Raw genomic sequence first — 20,892 nt, 5'->3', positions numbered from 1 at the left:
TTGTTTTTGTAGCGTTTTTTATCACAGCAACTTTTCCATAGCATGCAGAAGAATACGAATTCAGAGATATTCTTTATAAGAATTAAACTAAAGTTATAGCTTACATAAAATATATATATATATAAGCTTATATATATATATATTTTTTACGTTAAATTGGAAGAATGATAAATGTATCTTATTATAATATGTAACTTTTATGTCGCTCATGTTATATATTTTTTATAATAATATAGATATATATGTATTTAATAACATCTTTTTCATCGCCCTACACATTTTTTATTCCTTTTTTTTTAAACTGAATTATCTCATTTTAAATACAGAGAATAATGCATAAAAAAATAACTTTTTTAAATCCTTTTAGTGACAAATGTCATCTACTTAAGCATATTGAAAGTATTCCTCAAGTATTCGAATAAAAATTTGACACACATTATTTCTCTAATATATTTTCATAAGACAACTTTTGCTTATATGGCTCTTTTTCAAAATAAATTAATATACGTGATACTATTATAAAAAATGCAATATTTATAATTTTCTATATATAAAAAATTATCAACTTTATTTTATAAAAATCCGAGGACAAAAAATCAAGAGCTATTGAAGGTAGTGCGCGCTTACACGGAACTAATGTAAGTCTTTTGTAAGAAAAATTGATTTGAGATCTTAGACAATCGAAATTAAGTGCATGCACTAGGAAAGACGCAGTGGATTTACGTCACGACATGTAACCTTGTATAGTTGATAATTTTTGTTCAATCGGATTCTTTGTTAGCTGTTCTTTGACAGTCGCTGTCAGTTTTTCGATCAACTAACAAGTAAAAACTCGTCTAATATCAGTCATGATAATGAGCGGGACAAAAGTTTTAGTAAAAGTGTGCTGTCGCGATGTGTGAAAAGCGATAATAATAGTTGCGTCAATGAAAGCGATTACATTTGTTGGAAACTTATTGGTCAAATCAACCAACGTCATTATTATCTGTGCACGAAAGAGAGAGTGAGTGTGTATGTTATTGTAAGATAAATCGCTCGCAATTCTCTTTTAATATACGAAAAAAATAAGCTATGACAGCGGGGATCGTAAACGAGAAGAAAGAGATTCATTATAGTTTGAAGATAACGACAGAAATAGAAGCGAACTATTATAGCACTTGTTTCTAAGAAGCAGAAAAATTTCATTTTAAGAAACGAAATTCACAAATATATTATCTTTTCTATTATCTATCCTTAATTGTAATTCATAATAAAAATAATTTGTGAAACTGTTTAAATATCCGTTTAAATTATTTTCGGGTCAATCTCACTTTAATCGTATAATAAATAAAATATTTTTAAAAAATGAAAATAAATAAAAAAACTAAAAAAAATATATATATATAAAATGTATATTTTTAATTAATTATATTTTCTTATGTTATCTTTCTTTCGAAACATATATTTTGTCCAAAACATATAAAGCTTATATTACACACAGAATCGATTGAATGAATTTAAATGCAATATTTCGGACACTGTATATCAAATGAATATTACCGATATTAACTTGTTGTTTATAACATTAATAAAAACTGCGTTCTCCGGGATGTGGATTCCACGATTCGGGGAAATAATACGGCCCTGAAGAAACGGCGCGTGTAGTCGGAAGCGATGTTACAGCTGCGCATGTGAAATACAGAGAGCTTTTGCTCCGTCTCTCGGCCCGGTTTCCGAGCTTTTTTTCTCTCTCCCGACGTCGTCTCGATCCGGACGTAATATCCGCGACGTACCGTCGTTGCCGATCATCCCCGATTGTTCGCGCCGCACAATTTCAAAGCTGCACGCGATTGTGTCACCGTGAAACGGGGCTCCGGCCGCCGCGTCGCCGGCGGTTTTTGTTCCGCCGTGCACCTCGCATCGCATTGACCCGGGTGTCGTCTGCATCGCGACAGTCGGTCCCGATTTCCGTGAACGGAAGGAAACGTAAGTTTCGGCACGTGTATATGCGTGCGTGCGTGCGTTCACGTAGTACGTCGGAAACGCACGAGCGACGGAAGTCGACCGACTTCGATCGACAACATCGTCGTCGTCGAGGACGACGATGACGATGACGATGTGACGTCGGAGAATCAGCGGATTTTCGAAGCGCGACGCGTCAGTCGAGTGTATTTTTTCGGAGTAAGATTCGTCGAAAGTAGATTTTGGACGACGAGAGAGAGAGAAAGAGATCCGGGCTCTCTTTCGCATAATAATCGATACCGCGTTGCCCACTTTCCGCGACCCATTGGGAGATTAAAGCGGTATGCCAGAAATATCACAACACTGACTTGAGCTGCATCTGCTTAGAGATCTTCTGGGTTTATCATTCGCGTAGTTGACTTACATACGACGATTGTATCTCTCCCCGAGTTCATTTCCAAATTTTTCTAGAATATTATAGCGATTTTCAGGGATATGTCGTGCATCAATTAATACAATAGAAAGTAAAGATCTCGAAGAAAACGCGTGCCCTTCAATGACTTCTCAACTGTATTGTATTTAGAATATTATTCTCTTTTGCAATTTGCCTACGATGTGCAAAAGTGAATCTAAATGTTTATTATTCTCTTTTGCAATTTGACTACGATGTGCAAAAGTGAATCTAAATGTTTGATAGACTATATATGTTTTAATATTGTGTTCGAAAAAGAGAAGCAGAAAAAATAGTAAGTCAAGAGTATATCGTAAATATGATTTGATATATTTTTATATTGTAATCAGAAACATAAATCACAAACTGAAATTTCCAAGTACGATTATTTAAAGACAAATAACATATCACAATTCTACATTACATAAAAAATTGTTCTGTAATTTTGTATAAAGAATTCATGTATTTTTTAAATTAAAAATTGTTTTAATATAAAAATATATAAAAAATTACCTTACATAGTATCTCTTTTTGAAATAGAATTAATTTTGTATCCATTTAATTTTTTATGAAAAAAAAAACTTTAATTTGCAAAAAAGTTATCCCACTACTTTCTAAATTTTTGAAAAATTTTTCAAGCTTGCATTCTGCTTTGACGATATCTACAAAATTTAGAATATATTTCTCTCATTCTAGGATTCTATTTAATAATAAAATATTTTATATGTCTAACTATATATATAAATAAAAGATATTAATATGAAAATATGTAAGTTAAAGACAAATGATTGATGCGTGATGCAAAGAAAGAAAGATGTGAGCAAAGTTCCAACGCGATTTAAAAGATTGTTGTTACGACTCTATATAAAAAAACTGGACTTTACATCGCAGAAAACAAAAGCCCTTGTTGCGCCTGACTAATATTAATGTTGAACCCCTGCGCAAAAACAATTCGAAATAAGTGATACAGGGAAAAGTATATGTTCAATCGGAAATGATACGTACTTTTTTATACGTATCGTTTCGCTTGTTATTGAATGCAGAATAATTATAAAAGCAGAGGATGCGCCGCGGTTTTTGCATTATGCGACCGTGTATGAATCATAACGTTGATTCAGACGTATCGTGTACAAGTTTCGCTGAAAATCGCTATGAACGTAAATCGTACACTATTTCATCGTAAATAGAAATCGCGTCTTTTATGCAGCTCGCGTAGTTTTTACGAAAGTACTAGCGTTATCGCATAAATATAATTTTAGAGACGTCACACGTTTCACGAAGAAGCGAGTTTGATATGCATACGAAGAATGAATGCTAGATATCTTTAATTTTAATTCGGACTTCGACTAAGGCATATATAAATTCTTTCCCGAATGTTATTAAAACATGTTAAAGACATATCGCTAATGTAAATAATTAGTAATCTCATTGTCAGTAAATAGTTATTTTAATACATAAATATGCAACACAATTGAAATTATTGTTATTTTTATTTATTTTCTTATTATTGTCTTTTTTAATGAAATATAACTATACGATATATTAATGTCTAATAAACTTCCAATCGAATATTTTCGGACTTCTTTCAAACTTTTTATAGAACTTTATTTTATGTAAATTATAGAAGCGAATATATAGATTTCGGTCATTCGATGATGCATTTATTTTACGAATTTGCGAGAATTAGGTTTGCTTGGGGCGATTTCGATTGCCCGGGTCGAAAACCCTACAGATTTTTATCGTCTACGTGATCGTGTCTCGATGTCATCAATCTTTTTATTATCGGCGTCATCCGTTGACACTTTCCAGCACGATCATGCACCCGAGAGTAATATTACTACCAACGTTGGTGGCCTTCGTCTCCGCCGAGAGCATTCTAATGACGGAGGTCTTTGTCATTCCCATCAGACCGGAGACTTTCGACTGGAGTGCAGATGGTAAGATACATATATTCAGTCTATTCTAACTTTCTTTAACCGTCAGAAATAGCTTGCGATTCTTTATCATTTTTATTTAATAGCTCTATAAATTCTCGATATCATATAGGACCCTTGATATCATAAATGGAAATATAATTAAAATATAATAAAAAATAAAAAATATGTAGTATCGAGTAGCTATAATTATTCCACGTGGATATCTCCGAAGATAATCCATTTCACATTACGAAATACACTTTAAGTTTTCATACGTCATTCGTAAAACATGCTACGAATAACAATTACTTGTTAGATCGTCGTTGCGTTAACCTTAGAGGCAATATTGTCGCATACCGCGGTACTTTCTAATTCAATGCCTTCAAACAATTTCAATGATACACGAAACAAGTCATTAAAGTTATCGCGGTATTCAGATAATATTATAATAATTATATTTCCCAGATTAAAAGTGTACTTTCCACACTGACATAAAAAAATATAAAAAAATTCTTATTCTTAAACTTGAACTGATTAATCACATCTAAAAAAGTGAAAGGATCTTAGAGAGATTTTATATCGCGATATTTGGATATTTGAGCAGACATTATTCATAGACAATATTTTTTTTATTTTACCATGTACTTTCAATTATATTCTTTTATCAATGTTAAAAATTATTGTTATATTTTATTGATTTTCACTAGAAATTCTTCGCTGTCTTTCCCATTTTTAATTTTTATTAATAACTCGCACAAACACATCATATACATTAAAGTCTTTTATTTTATATATTTTTTTCTTATCATTTTTTTTTATGAAAGATATTTTCCGACGCGAATATCGCGAACGTTTATAATCCGTGCCGTTTTATTTCAGGACACCCCGATCAATTTTCGTATCAACCTTCTTTACTAAACGCTCCCGATCTTCCATCGTGGATACATTATACCTATAGCAAGAAGGATCATCACGGTTTTCTATACGGAGTAGCGCCCAAAGATCAAAAATACTTTCAGGTAATACACAATCGCTATTATATTATTAATTCGCGATTGACGATGTTATGTAATAATTACAATGATAATTTTAGCTGGAGATTGTGGGACTGAACAAACACACCTACGAAACCCGTTACAAGGTACTCGATATGAACGTACTTGAGAGAGAGAATCTGACAAAGTACGAGGTGCATTTGAAAATCGACAACCTCAACGTGGAGGACATGTTCGATCGCAATCGCACCGAGAAGCTCCTCGACATATTTAGGTCTGTCGCATTAAGCGAAAATTCAATTCTCTCAGTTTCAATGTCCTTGATAGCGATAACGTATGTCATTTGTCGTTTCCTTCCTCGATCGAGACAAGGCAGGGAGAATTTTTCGATAATGACATACGTAACATGCGGTAATTCGATAATTACGTTGGTGCGATAAACGCATTCCATTCTTTTTAATTGTAGGAAAAAGTTGTGGAAAGGTGCCGCGGATTTGTACGTGACCTTTTTGGCGTCTGCGATTGAGCTCGGAGCTCGTTTACCTCTGAAACCCAGCGAAGGTGAAGGGTGAGTCACGTTTCGAGATTATCAAACTCAATTTAACTCTCTGAAGCCCCTAAAGTAGATTTTGCTGTGAGTAGAATGATAAAACTTTCAGCTATGACTTTTCTCTCTTTCGATCTACAAAGTATTTAAAACTAATTAATTGTCAAATAATCTTCGTGATCACACAAGTTATAGCAAATAAAAATAATTAAAGAATAAGCGATAATTCTCCTCAATGAAATCTTTTCTAATATTTTCTAATCAAACATTACTGAGACCTGAGACAATTAGCTAATTTTTACGCTAGTTTATTACAAATTGCAATTACAAACTAAAGTCAATGAAATTTTGTAGAAATATAGTAACGTGGTTACACGAGAATGAGAGTGATGTTGTCAGAATGAGAGATCAAGCAGCTTCTCTGATATCGCTGACGTACTAATCGTCCGATCAAACATCGTGACGTGCATCTGCGACGCACAGTTGTTTTTAAAATAATATTATATTGCTATTTCCTACACATATATAAGCTATCGTTTATGTGCCCGACGGGAAGAACGTAGGTACGCTTTCTTATCGCAGGCTGGATATGTTTAATCTAATTGTGGCCGAGAACTTTGAGAGTCATTAGAAGAGCGAACTGTTGCAGTCTTGTTATGCTTTCGTCAATCATCTTTGATTCGATATGCGTTACATTATAAAGCACACTCTCATTATAGAATATTTTCCAAATAATGATAATTTTGATATTTATTAAATTGTGATATTTTATGATATTTATTGAATTCATTTCCGAAGCGAATCGTGAATCGTGAAGCAAATTCACAGCATTTCGTTGCACGACCTCATAATGTTATGCATATAATATAAAATGTTAATATAAAAGTTCAGTTCTTCTTAACATAAATCAGCCAACGCGCTAAAGAGTTTTGCACAAACCATCTTGAATTGCAATTTACAATTCTTATTGATTACATCATCTTATTGATTAAATCACGATTCCTATTGTGCTCCTTTCATGCAGAGTCCATTGCGCGCTTTAATGAGCTGATCCATAGAGACGGAGACATCGTTTTTTCGCGTAAAAGTATGTCATGTTTCACATCAAATCCGGGAATGAATAACGATATTGTTATTTTTCGCATTTCTCGGGAATAAACTTTCGATTTCAAGCCCTACGGACTTTCTGATTAGAAATTTACTGTGAGTTCCCCAAGTGACTCCCCTAAGATTCTGATTCCACGGATCAACGATCATGATTTATCGTATGGGCATGTACGTTGATACTGCGATTCGATTCCCGCTTTTATTGCTGTCGTACTTTTCGAAGGAAAATACGTCTCTGAATGATGTAGATTTTCTTTAATTGATAAGTATACCGCGTATTGTTGTTACAGACAATGATTGTTATTTCTCGCAATTAAAATCCGAGATAAAAAAAAACAATGGAAAAAATAAGAAAATCTCAGACACGAATACTTCCAGCGAATGTAATTAAAAAAAAAAAAAAAATTGGATTGGTCGTTTATTTAAGAGAGAGTGTAGGTTTTTTCATAATTTAATTTTGACCGACGAATCTCGGGACTTGAATTTTGCTCATCTTTATACCAGGGTTGGCCGAAAAAGTCCAGTAAGTGGAAAAAACCATGGTAAATTCCGGTTTTTACCGTCTCGGACTTTTTTATCCAATGGAATAAACTGGCAAAAACTATAAAAATGATTACATTAAAATATATTTATATAATTTTATGAAAAAATATGCGTTTGCTTTAATTAATAAATCATATTAATCACTATGATTAAAAAAATAAGAAAAATATAAAATCTTCTTTAATTCAAATTAATATATAAAATAAATTTTTTTAAACTTTAAAGATATAAAAATTTTTTTTATTTATTTTATTGTTTTTATTAGAAAGTACCAGTTTTTGCCGGTTTTTTCCGGAAAATACCGGTTTTTATCACTGGCATGGACTTTATCTAAAAAATGTGGAAATTTGCCAACCCTGCTTTATACACTTGTTTGCGCGAAACCATCGAGGAAAATAATTTTGTCGCGCACGCAGAATGAGTGAGACGAGGCGTAACGCGGTGTTGATGTTATTGAAGCGCGGCGCGGCGTGGGCAGACTTCCTTCCGGTGTAACAACATGTGACATAAAAACAACGTATCTGCATGCGACATGAGCGCGCTGCATCAAAAGAAATTCAATCGTTACGAAATCGTTGCACCGATGCGATATACGGGACGTGACGCGGGATGTAGCGAAAAAAAAAGAAGAAAGAAACGTACGTTATATATTCCCGATGTAGATTTATGTTTGGACAAATACCTCGAGGCAAAGTTTCGCAACGAGATATCGATTCATTATGAAGCAGCTCAAATTTATATTTAAGCCATGACGTGTCTTGAAACCAAGACGAGATTGAAAACAACGGTCTTTCTCAAAGAGAATAAAAAGGACAATTACTAATAATATTAGATAAATATGTTTTAATCTGTTTCGAGATTATACTTATTGCTACATAAATGATGCTCTGATTCATCATACACCTGATTCATCGCATGTAATTTAAGTAAAATAGAATCATCAGTCGTTATGAAAAAGATGTGAGATAACTTTTTCTATAAATATATATATATATATATATATATATATATATATATATATAAATTCGAAAATAAATTATTCTCTTTCCTTGAATGTAGCGTTGAAAATGACACGTATATATGTGGCTCTTATAAAAGATATTTATAACGGATCATGTAACAGAGATTATTTCATCGATAATAATTTTTGCAAATTAAAAAAAAGAACCAAGAAATATAATGTTGGGAGAAATTTTCTCCCTTCTTTTAATTTTACTTTTATAACGCATGCTCTCCTTTTTTTTGCGCAATGATCATGTTCGGATAAAAACTTTTATTTCCCCCCTCTCTCTCCCTCTAAAACAGCAACTTTACATCTGTAACGCGAATGCATTCCCACTTGCCTGTACATCGTGTCTGTCGACAGACTATTGTCAGAAAAAAATGCAACGGTAACAGAATCAAGAATGAATGTCCGCTACGAATTATCGCTATTGTTCCGATAACATGCAATATACGTTCGGCAGATTCGGATAATCGGCGGCGTTACCTTTTTTCACGCCTCGACATGACGCCCTCGCATATCTCTCATATGTTAATATGTGAATCACCAACGTACACTATCATCGCACTTGTATGTTCGATCAACCGAAGTGGCGTTAAACACGTGTATGCACTTGAAATGTACGAAAGTCCAAAATCTCGCTACGTCTACGAGCGGTGCGATTAATCTTTCACGACGGCGAGATCAATCGATTGGTACCGTCAAAAAATACACTTTTTGGGACAGCAGATACCTGTATTTCGCGTTAAGGATAGGAAAAAAAATTTTTTTTAATTAAACGAACGTGCAAACTGTTGGACGGTCAAGACCAGACTGATCCTTTATCGTCTCTCAACGAAATTTTGCGCTCGAGGTCTCTCAGAAGGTGCTATCCGACACTGACAATGAATTATCGTAATGCTCGGCGCAACAGAATGGAGGTTCGAAATCGCGTTTACGACGAGAGATGAGGCGGCACGATTAATCTCCTTCGCGACCAAGATAAATCGATTACGCTGATTGATCGCACATATTGCACGCGTCGGTTGTCACTTTCAGACTTATTGCGCCGCGCGAAGTACGATGACACCACCGACAGTGCCAGCGGCAATTATTCCTAACATAAATGCGACATTCCCGTCACGCTTGAAACATTTAGCTGACTGACTGGCGGGGACTTGTTTCCACAAGTGATAAGGCCGCGCCTAAGGAGCCACCTCGTGCACTCGATACGTATCAGTGCACCGTATCAGTGTTGCGTATCAGCATGAAAACCGGAAGGAACGATTGCAAAATTGTTGGGACAGTATATTTCGTCCTCTGTTTAGTATAATGTAAATTTTTGTACAAAAAACGTATATAAAGTACAAATATACATATATTACTTGCACGTGGAGAGTCATGCACGTGTATGATTCAAAAGATAAAATTTACAAAGACAAAATTTTAAATTGGAAAAAAAATTCATTTGACTTCGCTATATTTCTAGTCAATAATTACGAGAAAGAAAAACAATTATTCAGTTAAAAATAAAAATTAAATATAAACGTGTAGAGCAAACACAGAAATCAATTTTATATATTGGCTAGCCACATGATAACATATGTTGTAAACGTTGAATTAATATTCGCGTAAAATCAGTTAATTATTCGTAATAATTAGCCTCAAGGAATGTATTGACATTATTTGCGAGAGATATCGAATTTAAACTGTTATTTGTACGTAAAGAAGCTCAGTATTATGAAATAATTGTAGAATATTATTCAGCAGAAATATACGATTTAGATTTATTCAACCAATAACAATTAAAAAAGATGAGATTGAATAAAATTATTAAAATATGATTAGCTATAATCAGAAGAATCAAGACTTTTTTCGGATAATCAAGAATCAAGACTCATATTGGAATATAGATCGTATTTAAAATCAAATATTTCTGACAAACAGTGGCGATTAATAATAAAATTCTTCAAATGCAATAACGATATTGATTTATATCGATAGCATTAATAATTTACAGAAGAACAATTGTTCGCGTGCACACGCTGTATTTAATTGTTAATGCATGCTACGACCAAAAGTCCCACGCGTGCTACTTAAAAGAATCCTTGACGAGAATGACGCAAATACCGTGTAGAGTGAATATCGCGATATGAGTCGCCTGATTGTTGAGTGTCAAAGTTTCTTCATAATATAACGAATGATAGCTCTTTGACGCCGGTGAATTTTGATTTGATTCGATTGACGTATTTTATATTACGTTTTCATGTTAATTCTTCGTTATCGTGACGAACAAAAGATTTTTTGTTTCAGAGTCGTCGTGAGATTGGGCAGTACGATGCCGTTCTCACAAGAATTGAACGAATTGCAAGAGGAAGTCAAGCCGCTCTGGAAAATGCCATCGTGTCCTAGAGACTTCAAAAGGACCAGTGTGGAGATTCTCTTCCGAGAGGCTGAGTTCAGATTGGATTGGTGTTCCTTCAGATTAGTAAGTTAATTGACTTAAACTGCGCTCTGTTATATATGCAATACTTTTTTCTTTGTTATTATAATACGTCATATTATAGCTCGGAAATAATTTATCTTCACCAGTGAAGACCTAAAGAATCAACTCTGCCTGTTATATAATTTATAACCTACTTGTATTTTGCCTATTTGCCTTCCAAAAAATTATGCACTCATGATACAACATGTTATCATATGTCAGTCATACAAGCATCTAATATATCTTGTCAGACAAACTTGGTACATTTCCAAGTATATTGCACGATGACAATGCACGTTTTATATCTATCATAATCAGTATTTCTTGAATATTTTGTTTAATCGTCGCACAAACATTCTTTTTTTCTAATTTACGTAAATATTAATTCCGCAAACTCATCTTGATCGATTATATATTTGATTGGCGCATTATCATGCAAGGATGTGTCACAATTATCCGAAAATCGAGCATTTACTTCTGTGACATTTTATGATATCCTTTTCATTAGCGATAATTAAGACAACAGTTATTTCCTCTAGCTAGAGGAGGACCAGCAGAGTCTGCAGCACGAAAGCGCTCGACGGGGTCCCAGCGTTGTAGGACTACCTTCGTCAGGCATCTCCGAGCACACGGAGTGGCGTTGGGCCCGTTCGACAAAAGCCAGCATACCCACGAGGAGCTACTTCAATGAAATCGCCACCACAATTTTCGTACCAGTCATCCTACTTCTCGTGCTAGGCGCCTTGCTTAGCACCGCTTTCTGTCTACATCACGAGAAAATGTAAGCGCTTGTTACTATCTTGCTTGAGGAGAACCAGTCGGAGCTACTTTAACGCGATGGTCATCTGCATTCCGGAAAAAATTATTTTTAATTCGCATATATTCCTTCCTTTAATAAAAACTCATATTTCATTTCTTTTTTTTCCTTGTCATTTAATGTAGATTTCGCTATTTTATTTTTTATTCAATATTTTGCTTCTCATCGATTGTATATAGTTAATTTTAATTTTAATGCTTTGACAAGAATGCTATCTTCATTTCTTATCTGTAGTTGTGGTCACTTACGTATGGGTGACGACATTATTTCCTGTTTAGCATTTATGTTGACTGACAATGAGAGAAAATTAAGATTACATTTGAGTGTCTCGTAATCGTCGAGGAAATGCATGCATAATCTGTTTAATCTGTTGCAATGTGATTGCTGTAGCAGGGATCAAAACGTTGAACAATTTTAATTTGGTTGATTGCGTTCACAAAAAATATTCTTTGAAAGCCTACGATATATATTAATTTTGATAAAATTTCAATACACTTAGTACACCGTGGGGCGCATTTAACGACAGCAGTCTCGATCATATAGAAAGAGATTGTTGTGTCTGTATTTGTTATTACATGCTATTACAATGAGTTTCATTCATAAGTAGATATCTGACAAGTTTGCTGGCACGATCAAAATGCGTCAAATCGTACGAATATTCGGTAAATAAATTTGAAAAGTATGCATTTGCTGCGCGTGACGCACAACGAAAACGAAGAACACGCAAGTCAGAGTCTAGACGGATAGAATTAGCGTAAAGCACTGTTTTTTTAAATAGTCAGCATAATATTTTAACGAATGCAAGAATCGTATAAATTAGATGTATCCCGACAAACAATTTTACAATAATAATAAAGCAATAATAAGAAATTAAAAACAAAAACAATTACGTATATATAATTATATGTATTATATATACACGTATGTATACATTATATACAATATATAAACTATATAAAATATATAATATATATAGTATATATATATAATATATACATACATATATATTTACGAAAAAAAAGCTTGCTATTTATAAATAATTCTAATTAACGATAATAAAAAACACACGGGAATCAGTTCTCCTTGATTTACGGAATATCGCGAAGAAATCGTCAGATGAAACATACCTGTTGCGTGTCACATTGACAAAAAAGAAAAGGATAAGGTCGCCCAGGTATGAATGACATTCGCGAAGAAATAGGAAGGGGAATAAGCAAGAAACTTACACGATTGTAAAATATTGATTTTGATACAAACCGCGAACGGAAGCATTTGACGTACGTATAATTATATCGGTAATTATAATGCACGGTATGAAAATGATTGTTATCGGATGTATAGTTTCACACGTGCAAGGTTGTCGACTATCGCCGGAAAACATTTTAAATTTAAAGTTGTTTCCTTTCGAACGAACATTATTTCAGACGATTACTTGGCAGATATGTTTAATCATCAAAATTTTTAATGTTGAAAATTTTTAAAGATCTAGAAAATAGAGATGCAATCAAGTTTTCGCTAAAACAAAGCATAATTTAAAATTAGATAAAGTTTATATATATATTTTATATGTATATATATATAAAGATGAGGAACTATTTATTTTGCCGTAGGTATACAGTATCACGTTCCAGTTTTCTTTATTTGCAGCTCAAGGCAATAAAAACGAGCATTCAGGGTTGGCTAATTTGCGACTAATGAGTCGCGACAAAGAGGCGAACAATGTGTCTTTCTGGAGGCGATAAAAAGATTAAAATTACATAGTCGTCGGAGTACAATGTATATATACATACGCGATATAAATAACCGGTTGCGGGCGATTATAGATGTCGGAATTTTTGTACATGCGATGTAACCAATCTAAGTGTGATTTTATTATGAACGCAATGTGCGTCATGTTTGTTACGCATACAAATACGTTTTTTCACTCGTAAAAGAAAATACGACTGTTTTAGTTCGTCGATCGTCAAACTTGTTTGGGTCCAGATCATTAACGACGATTAAACTGATAACGCGTCACAGAATCGATGATATTTATCATCTTGCTTATAATATTTTCGATTTAAGATCTTTTTACTTACGAAGCGCATTTTTTTCCCACAACAGCCATCTCAATCATTCGAAATTCACAGACTATTATAAATTATCGAAATAACTGTCTAAATCTAATTGCAATTTTTTCAAATATTCTCGAGAATGTGGTAACCATTTTTTATCGGCTTGGAGTATTTTGCTTAATCAGTTAACAATTGGCTGTGCCAGTAATGGTCTGCGATAAAGCTTCTCATTATAATAATATAGGAATAGAAAGAAGAAAAGAGATGGAGTAACCGAGAAAAAAGAAAATACTCAGGAAAAACCGTACACTGAGAGAATTTTCTCTTAGAATTTACCCTGAAAATCATGATAATCGTGGGACAATATGGTATGGAAAGAAATTTATGAGAATTTCTGATTAATATTTATCACAATAAAAATAATAATATCTATCACAATAAAATATAGAATATATATGTTTAATTAATTTTGCTATGCAGTTTAGTAAAATTAATCAAACATGTGTGTTTCATATTTTGTGATAAATATTAATCAGAGAAATTCTTATAAAATTCTTTTCATATCATATTGTCCCACGATTACCATGATTTTTAGGGTAAATTCTAAGAGAAAATTCTCTCTGTGTATAAAGAAAGAATAGAAGAACAGAAAATAATAGTGGAAAAAGAAAGAAAGATAAAAAGGTGTCAACTTGACGAGTTTCATATCACATCAACTTTTTGACGACATTGTATTTATCATAGCATTGCTAGTGTCTAACAGAATTTTTCAGATGATATCGCGCTAATGTTATTTAAAAAAAAAACTCGATATCTTTCTTTTTAAATGGCCATGCCTAGTCACGATAATGACTGAGCGAAATCGTGTCACCTGATCACACTATCTTTCTTATCAGGGAGAAAAGAAAGGCTCGTTTGACGTGTCTGCGTACACTATGCTTACCATTCGCACGCTTGATCTCTTTCACGCCGCGCGTGTACACACATATGCTAACTAACTAAACGCGTGGCATGCAACATGCGTGCGTGCGTGCGTGCGTGCGATGAACGGGTAAGTGACCGCGAGAGATCGGTGCCTCACGATCAACGGTCATATGGTACGTGACGCGATTGGAATCGGTGTGACGCAATGGAATCGCTTATCAGCGAGTATGGCTCGCTTATTCACGTGGAAATAGATCGAACGTGTCGCTGATCGATGCCGATTTTCGCCGATCAGCGACCGTGCACCGCGTATGTGCTAATTTTACCCTCGCATGTAAACACCGTCTGGCTTTTGTATTCTTCAAGTCGCGTGTCTGCTCAAATTTCTCACTATCGCGGGCTCTATCGTTCTCTCGTCTATCGCGATGTATATATAATCGAGCAACGATCGGTGTATTATAATCATGAAAAAAGAACGCTGTTATTTTGGAAATTTATACATGCTATGAAAAAACGAATCAGTATTCTTTATTGAGCTAACAATTTCAAGCAACCATTAATATAGCTTCTGATTTAAAAAATAATTAAAATCTTGTTCCAGTAATATGGACAATTGAAAATTTGTTTAAAAGGCAACAACTGCGAAAAATATAAAAGAATAATTACAACAAAATTTAATTGTTATTTGATATATATGTTGTTACAAACACACAAAACAAGAATGTAAAAGATACCTGAAAGCGTTTGAAAAATTGAGATTTTTTTAGATATTGATGTATGTGTGTGTTGCGCGAGGATATATCATTTTATTTAATGTATTATTAGAAAAACTATTTTTATTCTTAATAGGATATATAAAATAGTTTTTTTTCTCTAATAATATCCACGAGTTTGCAAAATGACATAACGCTATATCAGCTGTGAACGCTTCAATTACTGCAGTCACAAAAGCGGTATGGGCCAGCTACCGCTAAAAGGCGTGAACTGACCGGAAATAATGTTTACACAGCTACAAAAGCCGCTTTGCAAAGTTATCGTATAAGTGTCGTCATAAAATCTACAATTTTTTTCTGGATACTTATAGAAAAGTGATTGAAGGCCTTTGTATTTTTATGGCTGTATGAGAGATACACGTAAATTAAAAATTATTACAAGACATATATCATTTGATTCATATGGAGTCAGGCTATGAAATTATTAAACATATATATCAAATAAATTCTTTCTGTGATTACAGTTTACAACACACTTCATAATAATTAATCCAATAATATATTTTTTGCAGCGTTCTTTTATTATTTTATCAGCAACTTTGAGACACTTTTACCTTTGCACGTAATATGTAATATACATTGCTTTTGATAACACTGGTGAATCTATTATAATTCTGCGTCAAAGAATATCAGTATTTATCGTAAATATTTATGAAAAACCTCTTGAACCTTACAATGATAATATGTATTCAAGAACGACACGCGAAATCGCATCTAACGTCAATATTTTTCGCGATGAAGGCAATTAATAAACAGCTCGCGTCAATATACGAGGTACAACCGTCAAGAAAATAAACACGAATGTATTTTATTATCAAGTGTGTCTGTTATTAAACACTACGTTATAAATAATTATGAGAATCATCATTATCATTTGGTGAAATAAATTATCAATCAAAACACAAATTTTTCATGTTTTTATAATTTATACTATAAAGCAAACTTGTAACATTACACGTTACCTCTATGTTTACGGTAATAAAAACGTCGCGATATTGGCGCCTTTATAAGACGCCTTTCTCGTATCGAAATTTGTGCACACTAAAAATTCCAACGGGTTCAATCCGTGGCCATAAATGGAGACGCGATTAAATGGAATGCAGCAGAGTTTTAATCGGGTCGCCGGCTTGTCCGGCTGTGGTGTACGATAATCGGCGCGTTTGCAAAAGAGCCGACCCTGTCCAAAGCGCACTCGCGCGTCCGAGTGCGTGCGTGTCTTCGAGTATCGTGGGGCGCAACAATTTTCATTGGCGCGTCGCGATAATAAGTCAATTACGTCGTGTTACACGTGACGATTGACGCAGCACTGACGTAGCCGTGTTCATTTCGCGTGCATTGAGAGGGGAAATCGGGATTCATTGAAGTAACAATCGAGGAGAGTCGCGGAGAGAGTCGTGAGCGATCTCGCGCGTTTATTTTCACGTTCCGCGTTCATGTCCAGCCCGCTCGTGTTCTCCCCAAGGGCCCCGACATAAACCGTGTCAGTCGTGATCCACGCGTGCGATCAAGGTAATCACGCGGTTGATAATGCGGGCACTGCGCAAACAGGAACAGGACTCACGCGTCATAGACGCGATATGACTCGTTAAAAAGTTCTGGCGGTTGCGGCCGCGGACGAAGAGAAGCTCGCAGAAAACCATTCGCGTTCTCTTTTCGATGGAATCATCGTAAAAGTTTATCGTACAATAAAAGGTTTTCTCCATAATTATGCGACAAACGGGTTTTACCGCGCTCTCTTTCATCCTTCCCTTTAATCAACGTCCTATCAACTTTCTTCTCATTTTATGATTAATATATATAAATCGTGATAAAAATTCAATTAAATGTTAAATGATGCAACTTTTTCATGTACCTGTTTGAAATTTCAGGGATCCTTATAAGCACATTGTGCCAAAATTTCGTTATATCGCATTAATAAATATGTTAATACAAATATTGGCAGAAATTTTCAAGACTTTTGTCATAGAAGAATTTCACTTTTTGAATTAAAATGATATTTTATTGTAATATTTCCTCATCATCAATTATAAAGATGATTGGAATATTGTTTGACGGCTATGCATAAACCTCTAGTTTTTACTGCAAAACATGGATTAATAAATGTTATTTTAATAATAAATGAACGGATCGTAGATGTTGTTTATACTTGTTTGAAAACGTTTAAATTATTCAATTAGTTTCATAAATATCTGCAGTGTTTTTCCTTTATTTTTTTTTACTGTAACTTGTATGTTTATGTTTTCGAAGTTTGCAAGAGACGTGTTCTGACGTAAATATAATAATTAAAATGTCATTAGAAAAGAGTAATATACCATTACGTACTTGTCATCCTTCGTATTTATATAGTTTAAATTATGTAATCTGGATAATATAATTTATGATTGACGCAAATGTTAATGTTAAACCAACCGGGCGTTTGCATTTAATGATGTTAATTAGTCAGCTATTATTTAAATATATTCGATGAAAAAACGTAGATATTTATATTTTATTTTGTCTAGGACAGATCCAGACTCAGATGAATATTTTGATGAACTCTTTAATATTTTCCTTATAAGGGAACAACCAATTAGGTATGTTCACACTTGCGTAAATAATTTATTTGAGATTTTTAATGGATACTAATTATTGCACAGTGACGCAACATAATTAAAGTATTACTAATTTTGTTTGATGTGAATCATAATACATATAACAAATTGATAGAAACCAGTTGATTTTACCATTTCAATTAGTTCAGATTAAAGTTTTATTTTCGATTATTTCCTTATATACAGTTTTTCTTATTTATTAATTTCTTAATTTATTAATTTATCGTGTCTGCATGTTTATCACAATAATAAACTATTATTGAATTATAATATATTCTGAAATCTACAGGCTTTTTAAAAACTTATAAAGATTAACAATGTTTGTAATCATTTATATAATAAATAACGATCAAAAATCACAGTTAATCATAATTAATAAGTTTTTGAAGTTGGATTTTAACTTTATTCATTCCTAAATATTATTTTTATCACATTAAATAAACGCGAATAATAAATCTGAATTTTTGTGAAGTTTTAATGTTCTCCTGAATTTAAATAAAATCCTGTTTTAACAAAGCTATATATTTCTGTATATTTTTGCAGCGAAAAGCGAGAACCAACACCAGTAGAAGGAGTTGGAAATAATGGAATACAAATGGTGCAATATGCCATGTCGGAGAGAGGCACTTTGAAATCTCTGTCAGCTCAACCATCGAGTCCGAATGATTCTATATCGCCAAGTCCAAGGTAGAATGATTTACAAAGATCAAAAGAGATAATTTCGACAAGTTAATTATTATTTTAATTGACGCTGTAAAAAGAATTGTTTTTACATAAATTATCGCATTTTCACAAACTTATGCAAATTATACTGCTTTTAATCTTTGAAAATCTGATGGTCATAAGTCATAAATAATGATAATCATAAATAATGATTGATGAGTATTTATAAGCATTTTTTTGCACCGGAACTTCTCTCCCGAGAAAAGATTCAGATTTTAGATAATACGTAAAAAATATTGCATTAAATTATCGTGTTATAGCGTAGCAGGACATTATTTCTCACGAAGAGAATATTATCGTGCGTACTCACAAGCAGAATCATTAATCAAACGTACAAGTGCGTGTACTGTAGAAATATGTGACATCGTAATTATTTCCAGTCAAAAAAAAGAAAACAATACAATTCAACGTAATCGCATTGTGAATGCGTTACGTGGAAGTCGTAAAGAGATATTCGTACAAAGTCGAATGAATCTTCTTATTCTTTACAAATACTCTTCACTAAATTATATAAGTACATTGCGTGAAACGTGAAAAGAGAATTTTCTCTTAGAATTTACCCTGAAAAACATAATAATCGTGAGACAATATGGTATAGAAAGAATTTTAAAAATGTTTGATTAATTTTACCATACTTTTAGTAAATTTTACTATACTTTTAGTAAAATTAATCAAACATATTTTATATTTTATTGTGATAGATATTATATTATTTTTTATTGTGATAAATATTAATCAGAGAAATTCTCATAAAATTCTTTCCATATTACATTGTCCCACGATTATCATGATTTTCAGGGTAAATTCTAAGAGAAAATTCTCTTTTCACGTTTCACGCACAATGTACTTATATAATTTAGTGAAGAGTATTTGTAAAGAATAAGAAGATTCATTCGACTTTGTACGAATATCTCTTTACGACTTCCACGTAACGCATTCACTCTGTATATATATCGCGTGAATACAAAACGGAAAGTTTCGGATAATTTAATTCGGATAAGTCATGTAAATAAAAATTTATTTTCAAGAGGACATTTAAAAAGAATATGTTTTAAAAATATTAACAAATTTTTCACTCGTTTCTTGTTCGGCCTTTTATATATATTTGTTTGCGTCTAAAGGTTGCCTTGATTGCCTTGTGATTTTAATATAAATATCATATTTCAGAATCTCCGGCGAACGTTGCAATCCGTATATTCGTCCAAATCCGCCACCTTATGCCGGGCCGACTAATTTGTAAGTATTTCTGAATCGCTTTTACGCGTACGATATATTCTAATTGTGCGTTATCCGTTTATGATTCACAGTGCCAGCTTACGCGCCGATTTCTGACTATACGAGCAACCCGCGAAAACATGGTTTTGCTAAATGAATATAGCTCGCGGGTGGCTTTCAATCAACACGTTTCGAGGCCGAAGACTACAAACTCATCGAAATCGACTTCAAATTTGCAAGTTGAATCAGATATTAAATATGCGCGCGTCGCTTCTTATTGCTAACCGTAAACACGTATTTACGTCATGCTTTTCGAGCAATATAAAGTTTCTCAATATGTTAAAAGGTTTTTTGATAAATTGATTTGCGACTTGAAAATTTTCCGAAACATGTTTTTACGAGTAGACGAGTTGTATAGAACAGTATAGAACAGTGTTTTTTTAGACAATATATGTTGCACATTGTACACAGAGAGAATTTTCTCTTAGAATTTACCCCGAAAATCATGGTAATCGTGGGACAATATGGTATGGAAAGAATTTTATGAGAATTTCTCTGATTAATATTTATTACAATAAAAATAATAATATCTATCACAAATAAAATAAAAATATAAAATAAAATATAAAACATGTTTGATTAATTTTACTAAACTGCATAGTAAAATTAATTAAACATATTTTATATTTTATTGTGATAGATATTATTATTTTTATTGTGATAAATATTAATCAGAGAAATTCTTATAAAATTCTTTCCATATACTATATAATTGTCCCATCATTACCATGATTTTCAGGGTAAATTCTAAGAGAAAATTCTCTCAGT

General features: G+C 33.1%; 1 protein-coding gene across 6 annotated transcripts; it reads left to right on the top strand.

Moving 5' to 3' along the window:
- The first annotated feature begins 1,658 nt into the window (after window positions 1-1,658).
- On the top strand, window positions 1,659-20,671 carry Scgalpha (sarcoglycan alpha). 6 transcript variants are annotated; one of them, XM_083058059.1, is made up of 11 exons: window positions 1,659-1,965; window positions 4,202-4,329; window positions 5,188-5,327; window positions 5,402-5,577; window positions 5,770-5,871; window positions 10,796-10,970; window positions 11,507-11,748; window positions 18,037-18,108; window positions 18,670-18,813; window positions 20,017-20,085; window positions 20,157-20,669. In XM_083058059.1, exons 2-11 carry the CDS (start codon window positions 4,209-4,211, stop codon window positions 20,179-20,181), a joined length of 1,266 nt encoding a protein of 421 aa, XP_082914185.1. In that variant the 5' UTR covers window positions 1,659-1,965; window positions 4,202-4,208; the 3' UTR covers window positions 20,182-20,669. The 6 variants fall into 6 exon arrangements, 5 of the variants coding, with proteins under 5 accessions (XP_082914185.1, XP_082914257.1, XP_082914108.1 ...); XM_083058131.1 differs by lacking the exon at window positions 1,659-1,965 and adding an exon at window positions 1,984-2,282; XM_083057982.1 differs by lacking the exon at window positions 1,659-1,965 and adding an exon at window positions 2,308-2,687 and having other exon boundaries at window positions 20,157-20,671.
- Window positions 20,672-20,892: the final 221 nt, after the last annotated feature.

Source organism: Prenolepis imparis, unplaced genomic scaffold (genome assembly GCF_030444845.1).
Source record: "Prenolepis imparis isolate NDT839.2.m4 unplaced genomic scaffold, iyPreImpa1.0 SCAF_1, whole genome shotgun sequence".
In the NCBI taxonomy this organism is placed as follows: Eukaryota; Metazoa; Arthropoda; class Insecta; order Hymenoptera; family Formicidae; genus Prenolepis; species Prenolepis imparis.
Note: the sequence above shows the minus strand (reverse complement) of the source record. Positions and strands in the feature narration are given on the sequence as shown.